The 12497-nt window shown below is 39.9% G+C and overlaps 1 protein-coding gene across 1 annotated transcript in view; it reads left to right on the forward strand.

Moving 5' to 3' along the window:
• Nucleotides 1–12497, forward strand: part of SCAF4 (SR-related CTD associated factor 4) — a 915362-nt gene that overhangs the window by 730436 nt on the left and 172429 nt on the right. Inside the window, exons 21-22 of the mRNA XM_086934003.1 lie at nt 4098–4178; nt 4267–4452. Coding sequence (XP_086790129.1) covers nt 4098–4178; nt 4267–4452 — 267 coding nt within the window. The remainder of the gene's footprint in view (nt 1–4097; nt 4179–4266; nt 4453–12497) is intronic.

The raw sequence follows: 12497 nt of genomic DNA on the forward strand, positions 1-12497 counted from the left end.
GAAAAGTTTTCCCGATCCAGATTGCCGCCGGGGAGTATTCCATGGAGAGGAATCTGTGATTAGAGTATCCACTAAATATAGTATTATTATAGGTAAGTAACTTGTTCTTCATTAACATTTCTGCATGCCATTAATTCTGCTGTAAATTTAGTTTGATGCACATGCTTTAGTTGCGGCAACCAATCTACTGAAATTAAGGAGGATACATGAATGCAGTATTTATTTGTACTTCATGCAGTCTTAATGCCAGCCAGATAGCATTTACATCGGACATGTACTACAAGTTGAAGATTGTACGTATAACAATGAAGAACACATTTTTCTGTTTTCTGTAATTTGTTTATATGGGATTTGTGGGAATTCTCACAAATGGATAGGATTCTGTGCTTTCAGTCTTACTGATGGGTAGAATATTTAGAATGGCCTGCAGTTGTTCATATATTTAGGTGGGGGTGACAACCACATCTTCACCAACTTCTGGAATTCCAGGAGTTTAAGTGTCTCATCCTTAGCAGCAATGAGTTACAGATTTTAGTGGATTGGACTGAGAATGTTGTGCCACTAGGTGTTCTTCTTTTAAGGTGTTATTTTTAGTTGGGAAGATCTGGAGTCAAGTTACCTTTTCTGAGAGTATTTCTTGAGTTTTATCTCCTATAAAATGTGCACTTTTCATTTAGTGTTGTGTGTAATGAATGTATTTTTAAAGTAGATCTTCTGGCAACTGGAGCCAAAGTAAGACTTTCAAATGAATAGAGTGCATTTCTGAGAATCCCTTCTACAATAATTTCTTAAATCAGTGCTGTCCAGTAGTTCTCAGAGTTTCTCTCTATGAATTTCTGGAACTGCGCCACCTATATTCTCAGTCAATTTTTTTTTTTTTAAACTCAGGTTTCCTAGAAGTATTCAAATCTGGCAACACTGGAAGATGTGCTGGGTTGCCCCTTCGACCAGAACGTAACCTTACTGTACTGCATATCATTGAGAACTTGATTCAGATGGGGTCGTGGAGGTCTTGCTCCATTTGGAGTTACTGATGGCAAAAAACAAATTTGCACAAGTGTACCGGAGTGTTATGTCATCTCTTGAGAAATGAGCTTCTGAGCTACACAATTGCTTGACTCTAGAGTTCCCTAGCTATGAATCCAGGGGTTGCCTGAATAAGTACACCAGGGTATGGTTGGGCTGACAAACTCATAGAGGTATTGCTCTGGGGTTTGGATAATCCTTATGGGTTAGAGGAGGGAGTCAACCTCGATTCTCAACGAAAGGCGTGGAACTGTTTAATGACCTACGTGATGTATAGTGCCGGGCTCCTTTGTGTGCTCTGTTCTGCATGACATTCTGTACACTTCAACAATGAGAGGCATATCACCAATCACTTCGGGGTTGTTCTGTTTATTGCGCTTGGTATTTATTTACTGCAAATCTAATAAAAGTATATTATCAAAAGAACATGCAAAGCTTCTGTTGAGAATAATTGTTCTATTCATCAAGATGTTACTTTCTGGCCTAGAAGGATCCCCTTGAGTGCCTCTGGGCTCATTACACCAGAACCCAAGCCATTACTGTAGACCTGGTTAGAGGTGTTCCTGTTTTCGACATCTGCCAGGCTGCTACATGGACACCTGTCAACACATTCACCAAGGACTACTTCCTGGACTGTCTGGTCCGCAAAGGGAAACATTTTGTGTGCTTGGTCACGTAGGACTTCCTAATTTGAAGTCCATTCCTTAAACCCTCTGCCTATTTGAAAGGTACTACTTTGTCATTAATTCACTAGAAGAACACGCTAATTACCTTCAGTACCACCCATTCTGTTGAATACTCTTAGCTGTGGATTACTCTCCTCCTGTTCTTCTCCCATTCTGTGGAAGGGATTTTTCATTTTAAAATGTTCCACTCATGCCAATCGCTTGAATATTTTGGAGACTGTATCTCACCCTTCATTTATAATCTCAGGCTTCCAAGCATGAAACATTGATCCAACATTATCTGGTTAGTTTATCCATAGATTTCATTATGGTCTTTAGTATGGTGTCGGTAGGCCTGCCTTTGCAACTCTGGGTAGCTGAACATGTGAAATGAAATCTTTGACATGTAGAAAATCCTATTTTTTACATTAGCTAGTTCATCACTTAGCAGCCTATTGAAGCCGACATAGCATGGATGCGTAATGTGCTTAGTGGGACATATTCTAACAATAAATGGTGTTGACCCTGGAATGACCAGATTAAAGGTGCAATTTCACTGTATAGGCTGCAACTGCATCTCACTCTTTAAACTACCTGCTTTATAAAAAACAAGCATTGGAAAAGCCAGTATGTCTCTTCTTTTTGACCTATTGGCTTTGCCAAGCCAACACTTTTTTCCAATGCTGTGCAGCATCCGCAAAAAACAACATTGCCAATGTTGTGAAGCATTGAGGGAAAAAAAGAGAAAACCAGGCTTGATGTCACGCCTGCATCTCGATACATAGGTGCACGTTACTGACTTATGCATACCATTTTAAAATTAATTACGTGGGCACTACTTGGATTGGTAAACAAAAAAGTTACATTTTACTTGAAAGCATATTTTAACATGCGTAGCAGCCTGGCAGCATACGGCAGCTGCTGGGTCTTTAGACATCTTGAAATTATTTGTTCTTTTTTAAAGAACTGCGGATAGTGGGAGACCAATGGAGTTTTGGATGTGAAGGAAGCAACAGGGAATGAGCAGGAAAAGCGATTGAGGCGGGGGAGAGAGATGGGCAAAGCAGTAGACGAGCTTGAGGGGCAGAGGCGGGGGGGAGAGAGATGGGCAAAGCAGTAGAGGAGCTTGAGGGGCAGAGGCGGGGGAGAGAGATGGGCAAAGCAGTAGACGAGCTTGAGGGGCAGAAGGAGCAGCTCTGAGTGCGCTAGGTTTTAGGGAGAGGGGACAGCACACAAAGTTTTAGAGGTAAAAAACACTTGCACACATTAAATGCTGAAACAAAAAGAAAACAGTAATTCCCTTAATGTAAGCAGTGGAATAATCTTAAGGATCCTAAAGAAAATATGCTCCCGGGGCAGAACAAACACAAACGTAGCCTGAGCCAAACATATCGTCTCTGCCAATGCTTGTCCTCGAGTGGTTTAAGGACTTTTTTAAACAGTATGAACACATTTCAGGCTTTTTTTCAAATGGCTTTTTGCGTATTATCTTTAAAACCAATGTTCCAAATTCATTAAAGGATTAAGACGTTTTCTTTGGCAACAAAAAGCATTGTTAAATGCTTGCAATATTCTTGAATTTGATAAGACCTTTATCTTACTCCGTGAAGAACTGCAAAGAGCCAAAATATCTACAGATTGGACCCTCAGTCCGGTGACCGTGGTTTGTTTTATTGAATATTTTTATTTTCATATATACGTGTCATTTACATTTTACCCCGTCATTTAAAGATGTTGTGAAAAAGCACATTGTCTGTTTTCCAGTCTTTTAGTGCTGCCATTAAATAGAATTCGTTAAACTGCTAACAGCTGTCAGTTTGTTACCAAAGTTTGACCTGTTGTCTAGGGCGCAAGCACTTGAGATTAGATTTGTTTGTCTCTGTATATTAAAACTCAAGACCTGGATAAATTGGCTATACAAAATATCGCATCAGTAGCTTTTAGTCTCCTGAACTCAAAAATATTTACGCCTATCCATATTCAGCATCTGGTGAATAAATAACGCTACAACAGCAGTTCTAACCAGCATCTACATTTTTTCTCACCAGCAGAAACAGAGCTTCTAACGAAGTAGTGGAACAGGCAAGCTGCTGCTCCATTATTTACTGTGTCCTGAAAACATCAGTGAAGCTCATTACGATGCTTTATTAATCCGTTGTTCATTTTGAAGCAAATTCTTTCTTTTCTGAAGCTGCACCAGCTATGAACTGTACCTTGTCAATTTGTTATCTTTTTTAAATGCATTTACTCCATGATTATTTTTCTTCAAGTATAGGGCGAGCATGAGTAAATCGTTTTAATTGAAGCAGGAGATAAGTCTGATACTGAACAGGGATAATCCTGCAAACCTTAGCATAAAAACTCGAAATCACTTTTAAAATTAATGTTTTCATCCTTAATTTGTAGGTTTCTTTCCTCGTGGCCCTCCTGGCCACATTCCTCCACCAGTCTCTCTTCCTCCATCGTCAGGAGTAAACATCCCTACCAGTAAGTGCTTAGCTTATTGTGAGAGGTAATTTAACTGGGAGCGAATCTGAAAGAAGCAGACTGTGTATCTATATATTTTTCTTTCTAGCTTCTTCAGCTGTGGTATCTGAGAACGATAAAAAAGAATCCTCTCATGTGAGCCCAGTTGCACCGATCGCTGGCTCTAGAGATACTAATGATGAATCTGTGGAATCAATAAATACATTTGGGCCTACTCCACCAGCAAGGCCCCCTAATAATCCCACACCTCCAGGCGCACCCATCTCTCTTCTTGGTAAGTTAATTTCATATGTTCATTTTTTTATTCTTAGTTATAAGAATTTGGTTTCTGCAGCAGTAGTATGTTTCTGAAACTTGCTCTGAAATGATTTTGTTCACTAGTACAGGAAATCAGAAAGTAAATTAGCATTACAATACAATTGTGATTGAATTGTAGCAGAGTTTTGTCAGTAAAAATACAGTAAATTGCGGGTTTAAAACAACTGTTTGTTTAATAAAATAGTCTCTGGTAACTTGATACTTTCCAAATAGTTTACATTATAATTAATTAATTGTGTGAATATATATTTGTTTATTCTTGTGAAAAGTGGTTCTGCTAATATTGCACATCAATACTAAAATCGCATTCTAATTTACCATATATACATTTGCTTTTTAGCTTAAATGTAATATTCAGCAGTGCATACATGCTTGGGATGCTATTCTGCGTCGTAATGTTTCCTTTTTCTTCCACATTCCTCCACTACACTTCCAAACATTGCTATCTCAGTCTTTGTCTGGTGAGATACTGGTTTATTCTTTGTCTTAAACTAGAATTGTGACAAAAACCCTGGTAGCATATTTATTTGTGGTCTCGTCTTTGTAGGAGATCTGCATATAACAATCTAAATTTAAAACCATCTAATTCAGGTACTTAAAAATGCATTGTCAGTCCTGGGACTAGATCCTCAATCAGTATTTAACTTGCCTTAGTTTCTCAGGTAGTACCTATAAGCATTGCCTTCTGCATGATGCCACTGTGGATACAGTGTGCAATCTCTTCATATGGTAATTGGATATAAGCAATTCATGATTAATCCAAGAAGGTTTGTGTACCAAACCACCCAAAAGTAGAAAAGTCTAGCTTCCTTTATACACTCTTTATTTTGGTACCTCAGTATTTTCTTTCAAGATCTCACACCCAAAATCAGAGATATGTTATATAAAACATGTGCAAATGAATCAGAACGCATGTCTGTGCCCCACTTAATTGCACCACTCACTGCTGCTTGAGGTAGAACCTGCTCTCTGTGGTTGCCTAGTGAAGGACTCGTTTCCTGTCTAAGCCACTTGAAACAATGAGTAAATTCTACGGATGTAGGACGGACATCAGTAAATGTTTTTTTCATTTTAGTTAAATGGCAGCTGATGCTTTAGTGAAGTTGTCAGCATTTGAACTGAACCAGTTAGTCTTTTGCCTATCTAGTGCATCCAAATCATGTAGGTTAACATCTATGTAGAATAGTCATAGCCATTGTTAGGCAGTTTCTGTAATCTAGCCTCACATCTCCCTCGACAGCCTTACCCCAATCACTTACACATTACCTTGACAAAATACGTTTACCATATCCTGTGAGCATCTTGGCACTTGGGCATCAGTTTCAGTGGTTCTGAGGTTGTTGGGTTTGCTTCACCCTTGTTTCCACTCTTACATAGTCACACAAGTGTTATCCTGTTGCTGTATTACTTACTGTTGGAGCTGGCTGTGAAGATAATGCGTGTTATTTCTGTCTTCATAGCAATAAAACGTTTTTTACAGTAGGTGATTTAATTTTTCCAATATACCACCACCCTCGATAGATTCACTGGTTTCCTGTTAAAGGCTTAATCTTGTCCGTGTGGTTGCAGAATTAAGACCCGCCAAGGGTTTAAAATCTGGGTAGCCTGTTGAAGGTGTACACAGCCTGCCAGATGAACAGGAAATTCACACGCCTTTCTTCTGTTAGTGTCCCCCGCTCTACTTGCCCTGATCAATTTACCTTCTGCCCTACATGATTTGGAAGGTTTTGGTGGAAGGTAGAACCTGGGGTCAATAAATATGCTGCCCCTCCTTTCAGTAGGTGCTGAGACTTCCATGAGGATTCAGAGAGAAGTGCTTCTGAATGTACTGTATACCATGCTAAGGCATTCATCTTGCTTGTTTGTCTACAATATAATTCCAGAGCTCAAGGCTTCACCACAAGTTGCTTAGGTGGCTGCTCTTGTAACACCCCATATTCTTGACCCAATATGTCTAAGGGATAGTATTCCAACTGCTACAGGCTCTGCGCTTGATATTTGCACTTGCTCTGTGCTACGGTGCAAGCACAGTTGCTGTGGTAGGGTATATGAAAGCTAGATCTCGATAATCAAGTAGCCCTAGGTTTTAGTGAGATTTAGATATTTAGAGCTTGTGGGAGCTTGCAAGTGCTGGTACTCATGGATACTTGGTTATCATGGATATTATTGGCACTGTGGGCTTCTTTATGTAAGCAGTCTCTTTAAAAAGCTGCAGTAACTGCCTTTAGATAACGGTAGACAAATGGGCAAAGACCATGTGCGTGCAAGGTAAGGGTGCTGTTTTAAGAAGGATAGTGGGGCAAGGTCGCTAGGATTATTTGCATCAGTCTGTCCTAGGTCCTGTTGCCTAAAGAAGAATGCATTTGCTGCCTTTGCTTAAAAGATGTAAGTGTGGTAGACCTGGGACCTTTAGGGACTAGATAACTTATAAGACAAGTTATGTATATTGGCCTGAAGTGCTGATACATTTTGTGGAAAACTGAATTGCTTCTGTCAATGGGGGAATGAAGAAATGGATATTATGTGAGTAATTTAATAGAATCAAGCACAAGAAAGCACTTGAAAGTGTTAGCGAATGGCTGAATGCATGTGATTTGTTTGTGAGCGCACCCTAGTAGAGGAAAGGAGGGCAGGGCAAAATATGAATCCGTGGCGAAAGAAGTGTGCACTCAATAGGCTTTTGCCCCAAAATAGTGCTTTATGAGAAAATGTTGATTTGCAAATAGAGAATAATAAAAATGTGTTAATCTCTGGAAGCACTAGCCACAAAACAGAATGTGAGGAGAGAATGTGTTGTAGCTAAATGATATCTAAAACCAAGTGTGAATTAGGATATGATTGTTTGCTTTGTTAGACCAGATATTGACATGTCTCAACAAGAAAGGTGGGCATATCCCAGGTCAAATTTATAGTTGGAATGAGAATATCGACTAAGAAGTTGTACACTTTTTCTGTTGTTCAGACCTCTTTATTTTATTTATATAGTGATACTGTTGTCACATTCTTGCTTAGGATTCGTTTTATGCCTTAAAAAGTCTCATAGCATTTTACCACAATAAGACTTTTTTTTTGGGGGGGGGGGGGGGCGGCGTTAGAGCATTTTCCGAAGCTCAAATGTGTTTTTGATTGTGCATCATTAAAGTGTTTCTTTGAAAAAATAAAATATTCTTACTTTGGCTTTGTTTTTTTAACAAAGTACAGCAAGACACGAATACTTAACAAAATTGCTGACAAATAGAATCCATCTGTGCCGGGAAAAGATAGGGAGCAGACTGAGGGCAATCCAGGTTAAGAGCGATGTTGCCCTAATATGTTGTATGAGTCCTGCTTGTGTTCAGACTCATAAGAATTTCCAGTGTAGAGTTGTTTATATTAACAGGAAGGGCTCAGCCCAAAGGTGACACAGCACTGATTGCTGCTTTAATGGGCTGAGGCAACCGATGCAAAAACAACAGTTGGACAGAATGCAGAACAAGGTCATACATTCACCCCAGTACAGAGATCTGGGCCTAAATCCATCGTTTTTTTGCTCACCACACCACCCCAGTTCAGACATGGCCATATGCAAATCAGCCTTGACCCTGTGCCTCATGGGAACAGTCCAGCCCGAATGGGCTGAGGCAACCGAAGCAAAGGAGTGAGATGCTCTTCTGAAAAGAAACACATTTTTGATGTCTGGGCAATACTGTCTTTGCCGTTATGGCTTCCTTGACTCAGCTCAACTAAAACATCACATCAGAAATTTTATATTTCAGCTGTTCACTACCCTTTTGGCATCTATTATATTATGAAATGCTTAAGAATGCAAAGAAATCCTGGTAGTGAAACGTCTCCTGTCACACATCCTTTTGCAGAGGAAAGAAATTGATAGATTTATATATTTGATCTACTGAATTATGTGATATGAAAGAAATTGACCTTTTGATTACTGATATGTTTAAATATTGCCACACGTTAATTTAGTCTTTTTAGTTAAGTTAATAATGTGCTCTACAACCAGAGGGTATTGGTTAAACCTGAGATTCAATTTAGAAAGACCACACAGAATCACCATAGGTATATGGATTTTGTGCTAGGGTTGAGAACCTCGCAACAACTGGATTTACATCTGTGGGAAAATTCCTCCCATTGTGATAAGTTCTCCCATTCTGTTAAAAACTGCTTCCATCTTTTTTTTAATCTGCCAATTACAGAAGAATATCTAATACAAAGCGCTGTGTTTTACATCACCTACTCCATTTCTGATTAAAGCTATGTGAGCTCCTGCCAAAGCTTAATACATTATTTTATTAATGTAATAAATGACAATGTTTTCTTATTTTTTAAATGGATGGTAGATCAGAGATGAGTTCTCTCCTTCCTGCTATCCATTCTTGCCCACGGTCTGTCCAGACATCCACTTCCATGAGTATTGTTCTCAAGCAAACATATCACCCCTCTGAGTGGCAGATGACTGATGATCGATCCTTGCACATTTTTATTCCTACCTTGGGGGCATGGTTCCCCTTTGTGACACATGGCCTTAGTATGTGGCTTCAACAGCAATTACCAGTCCTGTTGCTGAGTCATTCCCAAGATTTGCTATATTGACTGACAAAAATGTTATAAATGAAGGTCTCTGAAATGTTTCTGTTCTATGCTGACAGGGCTAGTAATGGATTAACTCTAGATGACACTGGCGCTTCCTGTCTCACCTTACAAAAGGAAAAACTTCCCAACCTTTCGGTTAGACTTCATTCCTGTGTGGCCCGTACATTACTAGGGCCTATGTTTCTTGCGCCCCAGACTGTCTGCTACCAGAAGGATAAAAGAATTGCAGTTTTTGTACATCAAGTCCAAGGGCAGAACACAGCACTGCATCTCCTTCTAGCCTTCATGTGCCATCATCTCCTCTAATTGCAGCAGACCTTCAAAGCAGAACTGTAGTTTTTTTCTTACTGAACTACTTAGAAAACAAACAGGGAGGGGAGGGGGGGGGGGGGGGGGGGGTTCATGCTTAGTGAATAATCCGGTCCAGCACACATCCCTCTTCAATATATAATAAAACCACAAAACGGTGTGTTGTTCCAAAAACAATCTGTTGAAGCAAAAAACAGCATAAAGGTAAAGATTTTTGCCAGGTGAAAGTTTTTAAAGGAAAACCAGGATGGGCTCTGTGTTTTACAGGTCACTAATGGGGATGTATCCCTTAGCGGACACACAAGCCCTCCCCCACCGAAGGTGGCATGCTTCATCAGAATACTTTATTTTGATCACACATATCAACAAAGTAGAACATAGACCCAGTTTACAGAGTACTAAATGGATAAAAAGGATATTCCAGCTGTTGTCATAAAATTAAGAAAACTAGATAAATCAATTATTGGGCTAAACTCACATAGTTTACCAAACATTCCACTGTATTTCTCTCGGTTATAGGTGCTCAAGAGGTGACTCTTCTACACATCTAATAGGCACTTGGAGCACCTTATCCAAGTTGCCATAAGAAATTTGGCCACCCAAAAGACATGGGGCCTAGCTGTGATGGTACTTAAAATTCTAAAGGCAACCTGGTGTTTTAGTACCAAGATTCTTACACAGTGGAACAATCCACTTTGTTCGCGACCTACTATACTGGGGACAAAAAAACAATAGGTGTTCCAATGTTTTGGTTATCACCACCCTTATTTTCTATGGACCAGTTAAAAATAAAAGATATGACTGGAAGGATACGATATCTAAACTGCAGGTATAGTTGGTGTTCAAAAGAGGGTACTATTTCATCAATGGAGGTCTTAACGCTCACAAACTGTTTAAAATAAATAAGATAAAGGCCTGTGCCACTAGTCGCTATGTCCATAGATGCTGCTTCTTTAGATAACTGGCACAGTATTCTGTGAAAAGCCAATAATCACGTTGACTCGACCTCTGTAAGAGTTTTGATTACATGGAGCCAGGGTATTTTGATTACACCCAGGTGGATGACAATCGCTGACACCTTGATAGGGTCCATAAACGATACCATAATAACATTCGACATAAAATGTTGTGCAATATTTTCCTCTGGGCAACTTCTAGATACAGGGGGACGAGACATACTCATTGGAAGTGAAGTATAGCCCTCATAAACCTATGCTTAGCCATAGCAAGCCTGTTATGGTTTGAAGATTTCCCATACTTCAGCACCATGCAATGCAGACCCAATAACTTTAACATTATAAATCTCCAAAACAGGAGCCGCTCGCCTGGAAGAAGTTCTGCAATGGACCTTCACCAGATTTACAGACTGTTGGGTAAGCATTGATTCAGCCTTTTCAATCTGGGGGCCCAGCTCAGATTAGGTGTCAACTGAACGCCTAAGTCGAAGGAGTACACACGACCGATAGGCATGTTTTCCACCAGGATATGTCTATCACAACGAAAATGTCCGGCCCTAGAGAAAAACATACTTTTGATTTTGGTACTGTTTGGCACAAGGCCCCTCTCAGCACAGAATGAAGAAAAATGGTTCAGGAGCAGTTGTTGGCCTTTTGGAGTCATAACAATTAATAAGGTATCGGTGAAAAGGAGGGCTGGAACCCTTAGTAAAGTGGTTAATCACCACATTCATATTCAAAGAAAAAAAGAGTAGGGGCTAAAGCACAGGCCTGCCTGACTTCTTGGACCACCCTCAAAGCTGCCCATCTGAAACCCAACGAACCTGAGCCTTCTTTCCCACATGGAGTCTCACTAAAATGCTTAATAGGGAGGGGGGAAAACTCATGTTTTCCAATACTCTCCACATACTTACCCGGGGAACAAGGTAAAATGCTAGCTGCCATACAGCATGCCAAGTGTTTATTCAGAAACATGGGTGTTTTATTGCTGTTGCACATTTATAAAAGTGAATGCTGTAACCCTTACTCTCTTCAACTCTCAGTTGATTGCATTTGATTCTGCATCTCTGCTGTTTGAATTGCAAGTGACAACCTTCAGACGATTTCTTCGATTGACCTGTTTCGACTCAGTCTGATCTGTGAATAACCTTATCAGACAGGGACAGGTAGGTTTGATTTGGGTTTGTGGGAGAGCATGGGCTTCAGTGGTGTTTGTTTTCCATTTTATTTTCTGGTCCCCTTCTCCACACTGGCAGTTTATTTTATTTTTACAAATACCTTGTTACCTGCAGACTAAATGAGAGGAACTGGCTGGGTCTTGGGCGTTTCGGCAAGAGAACATGCAGTGTTAAAAACCGTGCTAATGGTAAACCCAGCTTAAAAACAGTCAACTGATGGATGGTCTCTTTCATAACATTCAAAGCAAATTGGCAACTGCAACACTCCCATAGCACACCTAGAACTAATTCCAAAGATCTAGTACAGAAGTACTCTGAAAACATTGCCCTTGTGGAAATGTGCAGACATGCACATTTTTGTCTGTCATATGTTCTGCAAGTTTGTTCGCTTGGACTCTGTTTGATAAGCATTTGTGCTTACAATGGGCGAATATCTTTCCAAAATCTCCTTAAATTGAGTCATCATCCACATTCGAAAGTACATGCTTTACAATCTAATGTGTTCACAAAGACCTTTTTAGTTGGAAATGAGTATCTGACAGCAATGTGTTCTTTTGCATGGATGTTTTAAAAGTTGATTAAAAGCCCACTGTTTTAGCTGTCCAATGAAGATTAATCATCCCACGCCTGCTGAAAAGCCCTAAGGGTTGGTGAGTTTATGGAATTCATAGTCTGTGTCTAAAAAGTCTGTTAAACCAAATGTTCAAAAACGTTTTTAAGAACCTGGCAAGGGATAGTTCCGTTGGAGAATTAACGGGATAAGCGGGACCAATGGAGCAGCAGGTGCACTGGTAAAGAGGTCCACTGGTACGAAGACCCCACTGCTTACCAACTGTAGCTGCATTTTACTATCCTGCTGGGAGGGCAAAAAAGGATCTTTTCATAGCTTCTGGTAGGGCTTGTGACAACTTTGTTACACCACATTACGGAACCTGTATTAGATGTAGATACTTTTTTCACCCTAATGT

Source organism: Lissotriton vulgaris, chromosome 8 (genome assembly GCF_964263255.1).
Source record: "Lissotriton vulgaris chromosome 8, aLisVul1.2, whole genome shotgun sequence".
Taxonomy (NCBI): Eukaryota; Metazoa; Chordata; class Amphibia; order Caudata; family Salamandridae; genus Lissotriton; species Lissotriton vulgaris.